At 38.5% G+C, this 20,834-nt stretch overlaps 1 protein-coding gene across 3 annotated transcripts in view; it reads left to right on the forward strand.

Moving 5' to 3' along the window:
- Positions 1-9,144, forward strand: part of CYBRD1 (cytochrome b reductase 1) — a 76,104-nt gene extending 66,960 nt beyond the window's left edge. For 2 of the 3 annotated variants that reach the window (XM_082465499.1, XM_082465500.1), the window contains 2 exons: positions 4,503-4,657; positions 5,364-9,144. In XM_082465499.1, the coding sequence (XP_082321625.1) occupies positions 4,503-4,657; positions 5,364-5,664 (456 nt within the window). In that variant the 3' untranslated portion in view covers positions 5,665-9,144. The remainder of the gene's footprint in view (positions 1-4,502; positions 4,658-5,363) is intronic. The other variant, XM_082465501.1, reaches the window with a different exon arrangement.
- The last annotated feature ends 11,690 nt before the right edge of the window (positions 9,145-20,834 follow it).

A 20,834-nucleotide genomic window follows, 5' to 3' on the forward strand; every position in this document is an offset into this window, starting at 1 on the left:
TTGTGGAGACTGCTGGAAAGTTGGAGGACACCAACTCCATTGCAATTGAAGAAGGAAAGGAATTGTTCGCTTGGGATGGATTTTTGGTTTGTTTCGTTTGGTGGCAGAAAAATGAGGCTCTTCTCTGAAGTTGCCTCTGTTTTCCCATGAGGTGGTAGTAGGATCATCTGCCAATAGTGGGGAGGCACACAAGAGAGCCAGAGGTTTGCACATGGGAGAAACATGGAGGACCAGTTGATAAATCAGACAGTAGAAGGATTGTTGAGCAGCACTGAAGTGCTTATAGCCACAAGCATCATAACCATGAATTTATAGCGATGCTAGTCCCCTTGACTGCGTGATTTACTCCAGTGGGACCTAGCACACCAGGGGTAGTCCTGAAGATGCCTGAGCCAGGTTGAGGTATTGCCAGGTGGACTTGCTGAAAGACAGTGCAGCAAGAAAATGTAGGATATTGACAGGAGACTTCAATTTGAATGTCTGTCATTTCTTTTTACAAAAAACTATGGACATATTCTAGTTGGTTCTGATTAGATGTTTTTACCCCAGAAGAAACGTGCCATTATGTTTGAAAAACACAGCTTGCAAATAACCTAAGACAGAGCTTCTCAAAGAGTGGTCCCTAGGACAGCAGCATTAGCATTACCAGGGGAGTTAGAAATAAATTCTTAGGCTCTACTCCAGACCTACTGAGTCAGAAACTCTAGGGATGTGGCCCAGAAATATGTGCTTTAAATGAAGGAATGAGTGAATATAGCTATCCTTCAGTATCCACGAGGGATTGGTTCCAGGACCCCCATGGATACCAAAATCTGTGGATGCTCAAGTCCCTTATATAAAATGGTGTAGTATTTGCATATAACCCATGCATATCCTCCTGTATACTTTAAATCATCTCTAGGTTACTTGTAATACCTAATACAATGTAAATGCTATGTAAAAATTTGCCTGGCAAATTCAAATTTTGCTTTTTGGAACTTTCTGGAAATTTTTTTTTTTAAAGATCAAATTTATAGAGAGAATGTTTTGCTTATCTCTTTTAAATTTTTATTTATTTATGGCTGTGTTGGGTCTTCGTTTCTGTGCGAGGGCTTTCTCCAGTTGCGGCAAGCGGGGGCCACTCTTCATCGCGGTGCGCGGGCCTCTCACTATCGCGGCCTCTCCCGTTGCGGAGCACAGGCTCCAGACGCTCAGGCTCAGTACTTGTGGCTCACGGGCCCAGCTGCTCCACGGCATGTGGGATCTTCCGGGACCAGGGCTCGAACCCGTGTCCCCTGCATTGGCAGGCGGATTCTTAACCACTGCGCCACCAGGGAAGCCCTCTGGAAATTTTAAAAAATATTTTCCATCAGCAGTTGGTTGAATCCCTGCTGGCTGTGTATACAATAGCAGAAAAATGAAGAGGAGCTGGGAGGAGCCTCCATATAATAATCTGTAAATCACTTGATTCTCATTAAATCCCCCTCTACCCTTAAAAAAAAGCAAATCATACCTAATACAAAAGCTAGCTAAGCAGATGTTTCCTGGTCTCATTAATGACTTTTGCGAATAAAAGCTTTTATTATGTCTAAAAGTTTACACATATCTTTTTTTAAAAAACTCATCCGTTTCATAAAGTGAGATAAAACTGGCATAGTAAAATACATTTGTATCTTTAAAGGACAATAATAATTAACTGAGAAAAGCCCAGATACCTAACACAGGAACTTTAAAAGTAAACTTTCATTGTCTATTTCTAATTATAAAAGTAATATACATTTATTTAAAATTTTATAAAATCAGAAAAATGGAAAGAAAAATCCTCAAATCACTGATAATGCCATAATCTAGAGCTATCATTATATTTTGGTTTATTTCCTTTAGGCTCTTATTATGCCCATGAATATATAGTTAAGAAAAAATTTTAAGCATAATTAGAATCATACTACATCTTCACTTTCATATCTAAATAATAACTTTTTAAATGAGATTTTACTTTTCTTTAGCTCTCCTAAGAACTCCATAGTGGTGAAGAACAGTTTTGTGTAGGTGATGGTTCCTAAACTCTGGAGCACTTCGTTTGCACTTAGTAAGTGTTTGTAGACTGAAGGTAACAGTCTACTGCCTTCACTTTTAGGGATTTTCCAGAATGCACTTAACCCATATCTCTGAAATAATTTGAGCGAATCAAAAGCAGTGGACTTCAGACTGCAACATGTAGTAAGAATCACCCTGGCATTCCATCAAAATGCAGATTCCTAAACCCTACTTCCAGAAATTCTGATTTAGCAGATTTGGATGTGGCACAAGGATCTCTGTAAATAAACACCTTAAGAGTTTCTGATACAGGTCTTCTATGAACAACATTTCAAGAAACACTGACTTAAAGGGACTTAAGGATTTTGTAATATTCAGTCCACTAGGATTTAAGTTGCCATATTACTTGTAAGATAGTAAGGCTAAGATGGTTAAAAGGAAATAAAGAATGATTAATATAAATTTTAACTTTTTATAAGTTATTATACATTTGCATAATTTGGAACACTTTTAATCAAAGTTAAGTGTTCTGTAATTTTTTCCTTTCCTTTTAAAAGTAATTTTCTGTTGTTGAAAAAAAAATGTTTCCATGGGGAAAGTAAGATTTAGGAGAGTTAAATCGTCTTGGGGTCCTGTACGCAAATTTCTGGTGTCCCATCTACTTAGATATTAAGCTTTATGGGATTACAAGAGACACACATGATAAATCCTGAAAGAAATAAGAGAAAACAGTAAAAATCATTCAAAACAATAAGAATCTTAGGAATAGAAGAGGCAGGATAACAGGACTATGGAAAAAAATATATATTTACATGGGTAAGTCACAGAAAAGATATGGTGACTTACTCATAGAAATGTATTTGTGCTAAATCCTTGACAGTCACTCACCTGAGCCCCATTTTTGTATAGAAAGCACAACCTGTACATCAGGATGCTTACCCTTTGATACTAAAAGAATCACTAAAGATCACTGAAGGAGAATTAGGAACACTGAACCACCAAGGGGGACTCTCTGAACCATTTCTAATATACTCAGGCATTTGTGGTATTAATGGACAATAAAATATGCAAACCAGCCTATTGCATGCATTTTCAGTTACTTTCCATTCATTACTGTTGCCTTTAATCTGATTCTAAATGTGTTTTAGGGCATCACACCCCTTCTGCCTTCATTCCTCTCTGTCCCCCGTTAGTCCTTTGTTATCAATCAGGAAAAATGAACAGTGATGCTAGTGTTTCTCCTCATTCTCATAGTTGTTTTGTTAGAGTGGTAGGTACCAAAGAGACACCTGAAAAAAAAGTCCCTTTAAACGCAGTAACTCAGTGGTCACTGAGTCATCTTTATTTTCTGGAGGAGAAGAGATTACTTAATGGGCAGGGGTCTGGGGCAACAAAACAAAACTGTGAAAGCATTAACAGACTTCAGTTTACGTAATAATCTTGTTGTCTTCTCTGCAGAGAAGTATCCCACTAGGGATTTAATTATCAAGGAAATAGAGAGAATTTTCTGCAGAACTCATTTCTTCCTCATAAAACAAAATTGCCAGGTTTTTTCCACATAGTTTTTTAGGTTGAACTGAATAAATGTGTTCTATTGTATTTGGATTGAGTGACTTAAAAATCTTTTACTTCCCTTCCTACTTGGCAACCTTAAGGAAATTGATAAAAAAACAAATAAGTAAGTATCAGAATGTTCACTGTAGCCTTGTTAATGATAGCAAAAAACTAGAAACAGAAATGTCCATTAATAGGGAACTGAATAATTTGTTACAGTCTTAGAATGTCAGCCATTAAAAAGAATAAACTAGATACATGCATTGATATGAAAAGATCTCCAAGATACACTATTCAGGGAAAAAAGCAATATGCAGAACAAATATGTATAGTAAAATCCCACTTGTACTTTAAAAAACTGTCCCTCTCTCTCACTCTTTTTTTAAAAATTTTATTGAAATATAGTTGATTTACAATGTGTTAGTTTCAGGTGTACAGCAAGGTGATTCAGTTTTATATATATATATATGTATGTATATATACACACACACACTATATATATACACATACACACACATATGTATATTCTTTTTTAGATTCTTTTCCATTATAGGTTATTACAAGGTATTGAGTATAGTTCCCTGTGCTATACAGTAGGTCCTTGTTGTTTATCTGTGCTGTTTATACAGTAGTGTGTATATTTTAATCCCAACCTCCTAATTCATCCCTTTGGTAACCATAAGTTTGTTTTCTATGTCTGACTTTCTCTTTAAACACACATGTGCACACACACACACGCTTGTTTAGTCATAGAAATTTTCTGGAAGGATACTCGAGAGAGTGAGTGGAACTGGAATAGGGAAACTTTTCATTTTATACTCTTGGTTCTATATGAAATGTTTTCTCATTTTGTACATATTGCTTCTATAATAATTTTAAAATTAGTTAAAACTTACAATTAATTGATAACTTTTGTACTTTTTGATGTTTAGCTTCTCCTAGGTTTTTTTGTCTTTCTGCTTCCTTGGGCTCCACTTTCTCTCCGAGCACTTCTCATGCCCATACATGTTTATTCTGGACTTCTCATCTTTGGAACAGTGATTGCAACAGTACTTATGGGAGTGACGGAGAAACTGATTTTTGCCCTGTAAGTTGCATAGTTTTCCTAATTGCAATTCTTAAGCTACAAAATGTTAAATACTTGTTCATTGGACAAATATAATATAAATGTAACAAAATTTTTTAAATGTTGAAAATAAAAAATTTAAATATTTATTTTAAAAAATGTATTATACATGTGATATAACATTAATAATGCTTGGAAGAAAAACCAAACAGTCCAACAAATTGTACTATTACAAAACAGCTATTGAAGTTATGCATGCCCTTTCAATCGTTTTGATGTGTATGTTTTTATATTAACTGTAATTATGATATACCTACATTTTTGTATCACTTTTTAAATTTTAAGTTATACAGGTGTTTTAGATGCTATATTATTTTCATACTTATGATTTTTAACAATTTCATACTAATCCATTGAGTGAATTATAGCATATCTTAAATTTATTCTTAATGTCAAGCTTTAAGGGAATTTACATTGAAACTGTACCAGTGTGCATTTTGAGCAGATAAATTCAAGACTGTTTGGCATGTTGCTGTATCACCCTAATTTTTTAAAATTTAACTTTATTTTTTTATACAGCAGTTTCTTATTAGTTACCTATTTTATACATATTAGTGTATATATGTCAATCCCAATCTCCCAATTCATCCCACCCGCCCCCCCGCAGCTTTCCCCCCTTGGTGTATCACCCTATTTGTAATTGGACACACTCTCTCCTTTTTTGTAGGAAAAATCCTGCATACAGTACATTCCCACCAGAAGGTGTTTTCACAAATACCCTCGGCCTTCTGATTCTGGTGTTTGGGGCTCTCATTTTTTGGATAGTCACCAGACCACAATGGAAACGTCCTAAAGAACCAAATTCTGTCCTTCTTCAGCCAAACGGAGGCGCTCCAGAGGGAATGGAAGGTTCCATGGCAATGAACTTTGGCAATATGGACAAATCAGATTCAGAGTTAAACAGTGAAGCAGCAGCAAGGAAAAGAAACGTCACCCTTGATGAGGCTGGACAGAGATCCACCATGTAAAATGGGGTAGAGATGTAGCCATATAACTTCAATTAGTTCTATAGTTTAGCTTCTCTTATTTAGCCATAAGATGATTGAGCTCCACAGAGTCAATATTTATTCTAATCATAAAGTAGGATTTCTTGAAAACGTTTGTATTGATTGAGGCCTGTGAACTTACCTGAATTGGAAGGGAGATGATCAATGTAAATAACAGCAGGTGTAAATTGTGGTTATATTACCTTGTTCTTGTTGAGGACCAAAGCATTTAGCACAGTGCCTTGCATAGAACAAATGATCAACATGTATCTATCGGTTGGTAAATTTGATAAACCGGCAGCTTCCCTGGCCTCTTGTCATGCAGTCATTTTCTGTTAATTCTGGGAGACCAGTTGTAAAGTTTTGGAATCAGATCATGAATATGTGGGACAAGGTTAATGCTACACAGATGTCATGACTAGAGCACAGAAAAAAATTTAGGAAAGTAACTGGTTCCCTTTTCCCTGTGCCTACCCTTTGCTCCCTCCCCAGCTATTTTATCCTTAGATTGGCCCTGGAGACCAGGGTTTATATTAGGGCATTTTGGAGCAGTGATGGAGCTGTAGGTAGCTGAAGATCTTGCCTGGTCGGACCTGGAAGTTTTTCCGAAACTGACTTAATCCCAAGGCTTCCTTGGGTTTGGTGTACTTTATGATCCAGATTCTAAACTTAATTAGGATGAGAATATGCCTGAATGCTTAAGCAGTATAAACTACTCCACAAACTTTAAAGAGCACTTTTCCCCAAGTTTCTGGTTTTTTTAAACATGGAACTTACTAAGTGTCAGACACTATTCTAAGCACTTTATAAATCTTAGCTAATTCAATCCCCAGACAAAACTTTTGCGGTAGGCACCATTAAAAGCTCCATTTTACAGATGAGAGATCTGAGGCTTGGAGAGGTTAGTAACTTGCCCAAGGTCACACAGCTCATAAGTGGTGAAACTGAGATTCAAAACCTGGCAGTTTGGCACCTCAGGTCAGTCCATGATCCTAACCACCTCACTATGCTGTTTTTTCTGTTATATGCTAATTTATACCTGTTTTGACCCACCCCTGGATAAACCTCATTTGGTGGAATGCAGTAGAGTTGTTAAAATTTACCTTCTGGCTCTGTTTCCAAGGCAGATTTCCCAAATAACCAAGGAAAAAGGCCTACCCTTACCTGGAAATTCATCATGGGCACCGTGCCACGGCCAACAAGCCATGGCTTACCTTGATGCCCCTTTGATCTTAAAACTGTCTTGGTAACAAAGAAAGGTTTAGGCAAGAACATCGCTGCTGAACAGCTTTGGGTTTGGAGGTAGGAGATATGGACTTCATGGTCTGCCCTTCCCCGGGGCAAAAGCTAGGGTCCCTCCTGATTTGGGTGGAATTTTAGGGGACATCTTGTGCTTTGGTTCTCAGTAACGAATTAAGACTCAGAGATGACAATTTTCATGCATGAGACCTCTGTCTAGGCTCTGGGCTGACTTAAATTAAAACCTAGAGTGGCGCCTATGCTGAAATGTTGCTTTTCATTTGGGATTGATTTTTGAAATTGAAATTTTCCCTGCAATTTTAAACCATACAGTTTACACCAAATAAACTTAACATTTTTGGTGCTTAGTGAATTTCCTTTTAGGGTAACTGGTAATTACTTCCATAGACTGAGTACAAGCTGTACTCCGTCACATCCCTGAAGCTTCACAATATCCATTCAAGAGTCCCTCACCAAAACACTGTTTTCTTACTTAATTCTATTTCCAAAATTGGCAATAGTGTCATAAGAATCCCTAGTGCCCAGCCCGATGCCTGGCACGTAGTAGACACATAAATTCAGTATAAGTAGAGCATGCTACAATTAGGGTGCTAAGTGGAAGGAATAATTGCATTGTCACACACAAACATATTTTGGTGAATGGATATTTCATTACGTAGAGGTGCACAAAATTCCAGGGCTTTTTAGGGGGAAGAGAATAGTGACGGCCCCAAGGATTGAAGCTGCCATTCCATTTCATATAGGCCAAGAAAGAGGTTATTAGTTAAAAGTTAATTATGGATTTGGCACTAGACTATTCTGCTCCATTGAGAAGTATCTGAACACCCCTCATCTCAGCCCTTTATTTTATCCCTCTTGTGGGCTAATGTGAGGGTAATGTTACAGATATTACAGGAACTTCTTTTCTTTCTTTCTCAACCTTTATGAAAACAATGCATAGTCAAATATATCTAGAAAACCTTTCTGTTTGAGACTCTTCTTTTAATGGGCTTTTTATTCTAATAATAATTGTACCTTTATCTTTCAAAAGCTGGTATGTCCTGCCTAAAGCATCTCCCCCCAGAATATCTCATTAAAAAGCCCACAAAAAGAACACGGGAGAAGGAAGCCTTAGGTATCAGTTCTAAAACAGTGATTGAAATCTTCCCAAATAATTATAGCTTATATCACCTGCAGAGATAGTATGGCTTGGCTTACCTCATAATCTAATTTCAGAAAAAAAACGCTTTATTTTAACATTCATCTAAATCAACACTAAAGCCTTTTGTCTCAAAGGGTTTATTGAGAAACTCAGATGAATATACTTTTTGAATTAATGATATCAAAAGTGTACAGCTTCCTGTGCTCCTTGTGTCAAACTGAATCCAAAGGTGCCCTCCAAAGCACCTTCTTCCCTTTCCTCTCGTGGTTTCATTTAAGCTGTGTGGGTTGGAAAGAGCATCTCAGAGCTTACGATCAAATGACAAAGAAGGTAATTGCACTTTTTAAGGAATACTGACAAGTGGTTTCTGTTTTCTAAAGCAGGGGTCCCCAACCCCTGGGCTGAGGACCAGTACCAGTCCACAGCCTGTTAGGAACCGGGCTGCACAGCAGGAGGTGAGCGGCAGGCGAGTGAGCGAGCAAGCGTCATCTGCCGCTCCCCGTTGCTCCCCATCTCTCGCATTACCGCCTGAATCATCACGCACCCCCCCCCAACTTCCATGTAAAAATTGTCTTCCACAAAATCGGTCCCTGGTGCCAAAAAGGTTGGGGACCGCTTTTCTAAAGGACAAAAATTAAGAGGATGCCTTGTTTTTAATTAGGCTCTTTTCCCTGCTGAGTTGGAAATTCCAGTGCAATACCGGTTGACTACAACTGCCAAATCTGAAAGCGCAAAGTAAAGTTTTTTGCTAATTTTATTGCAACATGATGGAATTTTTATCTTTGTATGTCCTTTTTTAGATAACTCTGACAGAAAGCTGTAACTGCTATGTCTTAGAGCTACACATAGGAAAGTATAGAAGAAAAACTATTCTTTATCCCCTACAAGGTACCTGAAAACTTTAAGTGGAAAAGATTTCTATGTTTAAATTTGCCTTTTTATCTCAACACATTTATGGAAAAATATTAAATAGTCTGAATATTTTATAATTTGTAGAAAAAAATGCATCTATTTTTTCTTGACTTGTTTTTATATAGTAATAAAAGTTATTTTGAAAGCTATTTGTGTATGTTACAATTTGTCCAGACAAGAAGTTGAAGAAGTTGTAGGCATTGTTCTTTGTTTTTTTTTGTCCACGTCAAACAGCATGTGGGATCTTAGTTCCCCGACCAGGGATCGAACCCATGCCCCCTGCATTGGAAGCATGGAGTCTTAACCACTGGACTGCCAGGGAAGTCCCTGTAGGCGTTGCTCTGAAAGTCTCTTTCCCAGGTTTTTTTGTTTGTTTTTCAATGGGGAAAATTTTTTTAAAAGTTTGCTTATTGAAGATGCTGTCAGATTTCTCTATAAATTGTACTCTGAGTACCATACCTTTTACATTGCTAGAAGGATCAGAGGACTGTTTCAAAACTGTCATGGTGTTCTCCATATAGGATCTGAGCTGGAACTATACTCTGTAGTGTGGAAGGGAGCCAAGATGTAGGCAATCAAAGCAGACGCAGTTTAAGTTGGGAAAAAAGCTATTAAAAGTGCTGGTTATTACAGAACTCTGTGTTCATAGTAATGTATCCTTGAGAAAATACATAATTCATAATGGATGAATTGTTGGATTTTTTTTCCAAATAAAAAAAGATAATTAGCATCTAAGTAGTGCCAATACTCATCGAATCTTAATTTAACTGTTCATTTAGTCTTTTTTTAAAAATTAATTAATTTATTTGGCTGCATCGGGTCTTAGTTGTGGCATGCGGGATCTTTCATTGCAGTGCGGGTGTCTCTCTAATTGTGGCTTGCAGGCCATAGAGCGTGTGAGCTCAGTAGTTGCAGCACGCGGGCTTAGTTGCCCTGTTGCAAGTGGGATCTTAGTTCCCAGACCAGGGATGGAACCTGCATCCCCTGCATTAGAAGGCGGATTCTTAACTACTGGACCACCAGGGATGTCCCTCATTTAGTCTATTTTTCACCTACTTTTTGCCACCTGGGAAATGTTAATGGTATTTTATGATGTGTAGGTATAATCACACCATAATAGTATATGTCCTGTTATGCAATAGAGCCATGATATTGTGTGAATTGAATTTGTATAAGTTACATCATATTTTGTCACTGATTTATATTATTAATTTCAGGGGTACTCTTTCATTTCAGATTGATCTTAATTGGCAAGTACTTTTGACACTTTTTAAATGTATGGCTCAAGCACATTGTCGTAATTTTACATATATCAGCTCATTCAGTTCAATTTGCAGTTGTGCTAGACATGCAATAGTGCCCACCATGCCCCGACCCCTCCAGGCAGCTCCATTTTACTGACTACATATTACCTGCATTTCCTCAGTCACAGCTAATTGGATGAGGTGGGGACAGAACACGTTGCCCACATGCAGCCTCTCCGTAGCTGGCCAACACACTATGGAGTGGCCTGGCATGAAATGAGAATGTTCTCTTTCATTTCATTCTAGATTGAGGAATAAGAATTTCAGAGGATTTTGGTTTTCTCTCTTCTAGGAACTTGAGCTGGGAAATATTTCAAGAATAAGGCAGTGAGAATGGAAGCTAAATGAATGCCTAGAGACAGGAGCCATAAGGGATCAGGAAAAAGTCTATAAAGAGCCAGATGGATTTTGTGGACAACACAGTTTCTGTTGCAACTACTCAACTGTGCCATTGTAGCCAGTAGAGACCACAGACAATAGTAAATGAATATGTCTGTGTTCCAATAAAGCTTTATTTACAAAAGCAGTGCAGGTCATATTGGACCCATAGGCCCAAAGTTTGCCAATCCCTGGTCTAGATCATGAGGTAGGGCCATGATATTTCATGGCAGGCTGAAATGATGAGAAATCAAGAACAATGTGGTAAAGAGACAATGCCGATGGTAGAGAGGAAGAATTGATAGTAGATGACAAGAAATACAAGTGGACAGTGGAGGAGTCTTAGGGCGGTGGCCAACTCAAATTAATGGTAGGTACTAGAGTGAAGATCCACAAAATTTTACTGAGCTCACAACTTCTGTTTTCTTTTCTCGGAGTTGAGCCATTATGCTATTGAGGAAGGTTAGACTAGACCACCTGAAGGCTACCCAAAGAGAGACCTTGGAGGGTGAGAAGTCACCTTGGATGTTCAAGCTTCAGATGAGCTCAGATGCATGAGAGATTCCAGGTGAGATCAACAGAACTACCCAGGTGAGCTCCAGTCAACCCACAAAATCATGAGAAATAACAAATTGTCCTCATTTTAAGCCACTATGTTTTGGGGTGGTTTGTTACAGATCAGTGGATGTGAAACACCATTCTTATTTTAAAAATCTAAATGGGTGTAAACTAAATTTAAATAGGAAGTGTTTTCCAGAGTATGTTCTGCAGGGCTTATTACATTCTCCTTAAGGGTTTTGTTTATTTTGTTTTGTTGAAAAAAGAAGTTTGGGAAACAGAGTTAAACGAACAAACATATTTCTCTAATGTAAGACTTTGCAGACTTTCCCTCAACATTTATTATGAACATTTTTTTTGCGGGGGCAGGCAAGCCAAAATTTATTGTGTTTTTTTGTTGTTGTTGTTTTTAATTGAAGTATAGTTTATTTACAATGTTGTGTTAGTATCTGGTGTACAGCAAAGTGATTCAGTTATTCACATATATATCACGGGATGTTGAATAGAGTTCCATGTGCTATAAAATAGGACCTTGTTGTTCAACCTTTTCCAACATACAGAGAAGTTGAAGAATTACAGAGTGAACAACATTCACATACCTACCACCTAGAGTCTATAATTAACAATTGCTATATTAACTTTATCATATTTCTATGTATCCATCCCTTTATTCATCAAATACTCGATCTTAAATTTTTATACATTTCAAAATGTTGCAAACATCAGTAAATTGGTGTGGGGGACATTCTTAGTTTGTTCACTATCATAAAGAGAAAGTATTCAATATTTTATCATTAAATATATCATGTATGACCTTCATCCAGTTGATGAACTTTAATTTGCTGAATTTTTTTTGAAAGTCATGAGTGAAATTGTTAAATTGTGTCAAATGATTTTTCTGCATCAACTGAAATAATCATATTATTTTTCTCCTTAATTCTGTTAACATGGTGAAATACATTGATGAATTTATGAATATTGAACCAACTTTGCACTCTTGTCATCTGTATTACAACTAGATATATTATAAACCCACAATATAGTGTTAAAAGTTTTGCTTTATATAATCATAAGTATTTTAAAGAAATGAAGACATACTACACTCATGTTGCTCAGACCATATTTCAAATTAAAAATCTTCTTACAAATAAAAAAGAAAGAAAGAAGAAATGCAGAAGTAAAAAAATAACCTTTTAAAACTTACCCACATATTTTCTTTTCCAGTGTTCTTCATCCCCTCCTGAAGTCTGTTTCCATCTGGCATCATTTAGCCTCATCCTGAAGAACTTCCTTTGGTAATTCTTTAGTGCAGGTCTGTTGATGATAAATTCTTCTTTGGTTTCATTTTTCTAAAAATAGTCTATATAATTTTCATTTTTGAAGGATATATTCACTAGACATAGAATTCTGGGTTGACAGATTTTTCATTTTGGCACCCTAAAGATGTCATTCTACTGTGTTTTGGCCTCAATAATTTATAATGTTAAGACAGTAGTCAGGGGAATTTCCTGGCGGTCCAGTGGTCAGGACTCGGCACTCTCACTGCTGGGGCCCGGGTTTGATCCCTGGTCGGGGAACTAAGATCCCACAAGCCAGGAGGCGTGGCCAAAAACAAACAAACAAACAAACGAAGACAATAATCAGTTGTATTATTGTTTTCTTGTAGGTAATGTGTCTTTTGTTCCTGGCCACTTAGAGTCTGTCGTACAGAGTGAAGTAAGTCAGAAAGAGAAAAACAAATACGTTATGCTAACACATATATATGGAATCTAAAAAAAAAAAAAAAAAATGGTTCTGACGAAACTAGGGGCAGGACAGGAATAAAGACACAGATGTAGAGAATGGACTTGAGGACATGGGGAGGGGGAAGGGTAAGCTGGGACGAAGTGAGAGAGTGGCATGGACTTATATATACTACCAAATGTAAAATAGATAGCTAGTGGGAAGCAGCCGCATAGCACAGGGAGATCAGTTCGGTGCTTCAAGATTTTCTTTTTATCTTTGCTTTTCAGCAGTTTAATTATGATATACCTGGGTGTACTTTTTTTTTTTTTTAATTATGCTTTGCGTTTATGAGCCTCTTGAATCTATAAATTTACATCTTTTATCAAATTTGGGAAATTTTTAGCCATTGTGTCTTAAAATATTTTTCTGCCCCATTCTCTCTTCTCATTCTAGAACTCCATTTACAATGTGTTTGAGCTTTTGATATTGCTCTCAGGTCACTGAGGCTCTGTTCATTTTTTAAAATTATATACATTTTTAGTAAATAAGAGTTTAAGTCATTTTACATTTCTCTATTTTATATCCCCTCTTCTACTAAAAAAAAAAAAAAACCCAAATTTTAATTTTGAAATAATTATAGACTCACAGGAAGTTTCAAATGTAGTACAGAGGTATTTGACCCAGTTTGCCCCAATGATTATATCTTACATAATTATAGTATAATATAAAATTGGCGTTGGAACAATGTGAGTATATAGTTCTGTGCCACTTTATCATGTGTAGATTCATGATATCACCACCACAATCAAGATCCAGAACTATTACAACACCACAAAGATCTTTCATGGTACTCTTTTATATCTCATCCACTTCCTCTCCCCTCACACCATTTATATTCTCTACCTTCCCTCCCCACCCATTTTTATTATGGTTGTTTTAAATATTTCCTCTACCTATTGAGAATCACATCAGACAGTATTATAATTTTTTTAAAAATAAATTTATTTATTTATTTAATTGTATTTTTAGCTGCATTGGGTCTTCGTCGCTGTGCACGATCTTTCTCTAGTTGTGGTGAGCGGGGGCTACTCTTCATTGTGGCGCACAGGCTTCTCATTGCAGTGGCTTCTCTTGTTGCAGAGCACGGGCTCTAGGCGCATGGGCTTCAGTAGTCATGGCACGCGGGCTCAGTAGTTGTGGCTCGCCAGCCCTAGAGTGCAGGCTCAGTAGTTGTGGTGCACAGGCTTAGTTGCTCCGTGGCATGTGGGATCTTCCTGGACCAGGGATCGAACCCGTGTCCCCTGCATTCACAGGCGGATTCTTAACCACTGTGCCACCAGGGAAGCCCTCAGTATTATAATTTTTGATTCAACCATCAAACAAAGTTTAGAAGACCCAAGATTAGGAGGAAATCTATTGTATTTACCCTATATATTTACTTTCTCCATTGTTAGTCTTTCCTTCCTGATGTTCCAAGATTCCTTTCTTTTTAGAAAATACTCTTTAACCATTCTTTTAGGGTACGTCTGCTGGCAACACATTCTCTTAGTTTTCCTTTGTCTGAGAATGACTTTATTTTCTCTTCATTCTTGAAGGATATTCCCAGGGAATATTGAATTCTGGGTTGACAGTTTTTTCTTTCAGCACTTGGAAAATTTTACCCCATTCCTTTCTGGCCTCTAAGGTTTCTGATGAGAAATCTGTGGTCATTTAAATTGTTTTTCCCTTATAGGTCAAGTTGTTTTCTCTCTTGTTGCTTTCAAGATTTTTCCTTTGTCTTTTGTTTTTGGAAGTTTGATTGTGTTGTGTATTGGCATGAATTTCTTTGTCCATTTATTACAAGCATGTTTCCATTTCTATCCCTGAGCATAACTACAATAGCCACTTTATAATCTTTGTTTACTAATACCAATGTCTTGATCATTTTGAAATGAGTTCCCATTGATTGCCTTTTCTCTTGAATATGGACACATTTAGGTATTTCTTTGTATGTCTACCAGTTTTTATTGTATCCTAGACATTGTGAATGGTTGAAGAGACTCTGGGTTCTGTTATATTCCTCTAAAGAGTATTGACCTTTTGTTTTAATAGGCAGTTAACTTGGTCAGACTGATACTATGCACTATTTATCTTGCAGCAAGCAGCAGCTGAAGTTTCTGCTCAATTCTTTTAGCTTAGATGAGTTGCTTGGAATCTACCCATGCATATATAGTTCAAGGGCAGCCAAAGATTTGAGTAGAGTTTATGTGCAGAATTTAAGGCTCTCCCTTATAGGCTCTATTCTTCCCAGGATCCTCCCCCTTCTTTCAAGCTCCTGTGGTCACACTGAATTTTGTCCTCTGGTTCTTCAACCAAGTAAAACAGAGTTTTCTGTTGAGTTTCAGCCTCCTTGCTTTACAGAGACCAGGGCCTTCCCTCAGCAAAAAAGCTAAAAATGGAAACTTATCTAGTGCCATTCCCTTTTTCCAAACATAGGCTGTACTCCAATTTCTATCTGGTTTTCATTGCTTTCCAGTGTCTTCAGGTAGTTTTAAAAAAATATTTTTTCCAGAACTTTTAGTTGTTATCTGTGGAAGCATTTATCCAATAGAAGCTACTCCTCCATTACTAGAAACTAGAACTTTGCAACACTTTTAATTGCTAATATATAATATGAATCTCCAAGACAGACAATATAATGTGCAGTATTTTACTAACTGATTTTGACCACAAAGATCTTTGTTTATTTGTTTGTTTTAATGGAACAGCTGCAGAATGACTGCTTTGCTTTGGGAAAAGCTGATCAGAGGACAACCTTATTCAAGGTGCCCTTACAACTTCTTGCCAAATCCAGGCCTTGCTTATCATCCACTTAGATTTAATGCTTACTTAATTAAATGCTGTAGAAAACATACCTGCTTTAAACACCTTGCAATTAAGATGAGTTTGACCTTCGTTATAAGGTAAGAATTGTAAGGTAATATTAAGTGATTGTGTTCACCACTTAAAAATGTCTGAGCATCTAGGCTTGTGCCACTGGACAAGAGAAAAATTCTGAATATGAGATTGTATTCTGGCAGCTTGACACTTAGAGATGGGAATCCAGACAAAACAAATATGTACAGAGATAGGTACATGAGGTGATATGCACCATGTGAAGGCAAAGGCATTTTTTACATGGACTCTGAAAGGAATCTACTACTGACCAATTCAGTACTTTGTTCCAAGTGAGCAACCCATTTGTATTTTCCCAACTTTTTATTTTTTAATTTTAAACTGTAGAATAATTGAAAAATAGTATAATAAACACATATATCCTCTATAATGATTTACATTTTGCATTTCCCACATTTGCTTTCTCTCTCTTTCTCTCTGTGTCTCTCCCAGTCTCCTTCCCCACCATAGTTTTTAAGGTAAGTTGCAAACATAAGACTTCACCCATAGATACTTCAGCTTGCATCTCCTAAAAATAAATTAATTGCATAATATCATCTAATATCCATTTGAGAAAAGCATATAGATCTTGTCCCAGGTAATGTCTTTGGGATAAGTTAATTTCCTTCCTTAGTAGAGAAATCATATCTCTTTTCAGAAAGAGAAAGATTGTGAAGTAAAAGAGGGAAGCAGAGGGAAAAAAGGGTGGAAAAGATCTTGTGAAGCTAATACTGGTTACTAGTATGTAAAGTACACACAGTACGTAAGGTCCTACTGTATAGCATAATAGTCTCTGCAATTCTATTCTGGTTTACAATACTACATTGATATGGCAAATTAACTGCTTTAAGTAGTGGTTGCCTGCGAGGCTTAGGACCAAGCACCTCCCTGAAATAGCTTACAAGATGGTCGGGTACTCGTAAAACAGACCAAACATTGCCTCACCTTCTGCACCTTGCTAAATTCAGCATCTCCTCTAAAACTCGAATCAGGCATCACCTAGGAAAACCCCTCTCTGGCTCCTGCTCCTCTCCTGTGTGCCTGCTCCCACCACCCCTGGGTCTGGGTGGAGCATTTCTCCTCAGAGCATTCAAAGAACCCTGCTCCTGCCACGAGCCCTTCTTATCAGACTGTACCTGTTGCTCTTTGGCTCTCCCTTCCTGATTTCTGTAAGTGTAGAGAGTTTGAATTTGCACCCCCAGGCTTATGGTAGGGCCAGATAGATAGATAGATGTTGAATGTTTATGAAGGGTTAATCACCAAGATAAGCAGATAGCAAGAGAGATGGCCGGTGGTGGGAAAGAGAAGCTGGGGGGGTGCCGCAGAATTGCTGAGAGCTGCTTCCTTCTGTGCCTGGACAGTGGGATTGTGGGGCTGGTCCTAGGCTGAATTAAACTTCCCTTCCTGGCTCACAGGCCTTTTTTTTGGCTGCGTTGGGTCTTCGTTGTTGGGTCTCTGTTGCTGTGCACGGGCTTTCTCTAGTTGCAGTGAGCCAGGGCTTCTCTTCGTTACGGTACATGGGCTTCTCATTGCGGTGGCTTCTCTTGTTTCGGAGCAGGAGCTCTAGGCGCATGGGCTTTAGTAGATGTGGCACACAGGCTCAGTAGTTGTGGCTCACGGGCTCTAGAGCACAGGTTCAGTAGTTGTGGTGCACGGGCTTAGTTGCTCCGTGGCATGTGGAATCTTCCCGGACCAGGGATTGAACCTGTGTCCCCTGCATTGGCAGGCGGATTCTTACCACTGTGCCACCAGAGAAGTCCTCACTGACATTTTTTCTTAGTGTCTTCCCTCCCTAGTTTCTCAGTGCCCTAACCCTTCTATTTTTCTCTCATCAAAAGCCATTCACACTAACATGTGGCAAGATAGGGAGGAGGAAGGAAAGTAAAAGAGGGCTGAGGCAAGGGGAGTAGTGACAACTTTTAAGTGTGACTTTATTCATCCCAGAGAGAGCAAAAGTACGAACACAACTCGAGTGTGTGCAAGAGTGTGGAGTGGTGATTAAGATTCAGTTCCCACGAGATAGAAAATCATTCCTTCCTTACCTAGCCTTCCATTCCCATTTTCTGTCTCTCTGTCTGTCTTTCTCTCTCTGTCTCTCTCTCTCATACACACACACACACACACACATACACGTCTCCCTAACCTGCAGTTTGTCAGTTTAAATCAGCATGCAAAACTGCATACATGTGGGCTTCCCTGGTGGCGCAATGGTTGAGAATCTGCCTGCCAATGCAGGGGACACAGATTCAAGCCCTGGTCCAGGGAGGATCCCACATGCCGCGGAGCAACTAAGCCCGTGCGCCACAACTACTGAGCCTCTGCTCTAGAGCCCGCGAGCCACAACTACTGAAGCCCGCGTGCTACAACTACTGAAACCTGCGTGCCTAGAGCCCGTGCTCTGCAACAAGAGAAGCCACCGCAGTGAGGAGCCCGTGCACCACAACGAAGAGTAGTCCCTGCTCACCGCAACTAGAGAAAGCCCGCGTGCAGCAATGAAGACCCAACACAGCCAAAAATAAAAAACAAACAACAACAACAACAAAAACCTGCATACATGTTTCTTTGCTTCATTAAAAAGACTTTAAAAATTCTATTTCCACCCTCCATAATTATATTAAATGTATAAAGTTGTTCTCCTCACTCCCTGTTCAATTCTTGGGTTCATGACCTTCCCAAGTACAAATACTTGATTGATTTCAAGAAGGAAGCCCACAAGATCTGCAGGTTGTGAAAATCTCTGGTCCTTCAAGGAGGACGAGAAGAGGAGCCCAGAGCATCCGTGGTCGAGAGCCGTTTTCCTCCGGCAATCTGCTAGATCCTTGCTCCCAGAGGCAGCCCAGTGCTTGGCCGCTGCGCTCTCGTATTTCCAGAGCACTGGATTGGAAGCAGGTGCAAGTGGAGACCGAGAATCATTCTTGTCATGACTATCTGTATGGCAAATCATCTTTAAAGATTTCTTGTCTTTGGAAACAATGTCCAATAGAATAGACAAAGACAATGTTATGCTATAAAAAAATTATGTCAAAAATTGTGTTGTAGGTGAATACTTAATAATATGGAAAAATATTATTAAGTAAAATAATATATGAAACAATTTGTAAATGTGAATGTGCATATATATGTGTGTGTGTATATATATACATATATACATAACTGAAAGCATAATATACCAAAGAGTTAATTAGTTAATAATGGTTCTCTTTGGGTCAGAGTAGGATAATGGGCATTTAAAATTTACCTCTTTTTGTTTTATCTGTATTTCTTATAATTAACATGCATTACTTTTGTACTAAGATAAACATTTACAAGTACTTAAAATTATGTTTTATTAGAAATTCATCTGCCTGGTTGACATCATCCAAATCTTGGTTTAGTCTAATTTAACAAGAAATCAAAGACAATATTTTTAAAATCAAAATAAATGCTTTGTTAACATCAGGAAAGAGGAACCAAAGCATCCGCTAAAAGCCCAACTTGGTCAGACACCAGACTGGCCCAAGGATCCTGTGCTTTGCAGCACTGTTGATCCCCCAGATCCCCAGAGGCATAAATGTTGAAAGTTTCCGAAGGTAATGCAAATTACTGGAATCTGGGCAGTGTAGAAGCGTGAGAACTGGACAAAACAGGAAGATCTGGATTCCGGTAAGAACGCTATCATCGTCCAGGAGTGTAGCCAAGAAAAAATTCCTTGATCTCTATCCTCTCCAAAAACAGGCCCTTCTTATTCACTCAATCATTATTTATTGGGGCTTCCCTGGTGGCGCAGTGGTTAAGAATCCGCCTGCCAACGCAGGAGACACGGGTTTGAGCCCTGGTCCAGGGAGATCCCACATGCCGCGGAGCAACTAAGCCCATGCGCCACAACTACTGAGTCTGCGCTCTAGAGCCAGTGAGCCACAACTACTGAGCCTGCGTGCCACAGCTACTGAAGCCTGCACGCCTAGAGCCTGTGCTCTGCAACAAGAGAAGCCACCGCAATGAGAAGCCCACACACCCCAACGAAGAGTAGCCCCCACTCGCCGCAACTAGAGAAAACCCGCGCACAGCAACGAAGACCCAATGCAGCCAGAAATAAATAAATAAATAAATAAATAAATAAATAAAGTTATTAAAAAAAATTATTTATTGAAGCTCTCCCGTGTGCACAGGCACTGACCTAGGCTCATGCTGGAACGCTGTGAGTCTATGTTATTTTACAGACTTGCACTCAATTTAATTTACACCACCATTTCCATCTTTCTGCAACAGAATTATCTAGAATTCTCAATGTTTAAGGGTGGAGTAGAACTTTGTAATCTAGATATGGAAGACTCTAGAAAGGAGAGGAAGTGAGTGGCTCCTTGTAATGAAAAGGCAAGACTGTGGTAAGGGATAAATGGAGGAAAGAGTTGGAGATAGACCAGAACCAAACCCACGTGGCTCAGAACAGCCTGGGGGAAGGGAGCAAAAGGGAGAAACCCTGAGCCAAAGCAACGGGGAAAATTGCAGATCATGGTGGTAAGTTCCTAAGCATGATTGTCTAAATGCCTTATTTTCCTTGAAGTACAATACATTATTCTTTTCAGGCAACCACAATCTGAACCAAACAATGTTGATTGTGTTTGCAATTACTGCAGGAGAGGGAGAGATTAAGCTAAACATCTTTGTCCTTGGAGATTAAATACTGTACCTAATCGGTAAGATCATAGATTTTGACCAATATAGGGAACATGTGCCAAAATCAGTAAGAACTGGTGTTTTGTTCCAGAAAAACTACACAGACTAACCATGATCATAAAGGACATAATAGGTCATGGAAAGTTGTTTTTTTTTTTTAAAGTATTTATTTATTTATTTATTTATGGCTGTGTTGGGTGGGTTTTCGTTTCTGTGCGAGGGCTTTCTCCAGTTGCGGCAAGTGGGGGCCACTCTTCACCGCAGTGCGCGGGCCTCTCACCATCGCGGCCTCTCTTGTTGCGGAG

Source organism: Balaenoptera physalus, assembly GCF_965194825.1.
Source record: "Balaenoptera physalus genome assembly, chromosome: 6".
In the NCBI taxonomy this organism is placed as follows: Eukaryota; Metazoa; Chordata; class Mammalia; order Artiodactyla; family Balaenopteridae; genus Balaenoptera; species Balaenoptera physalus.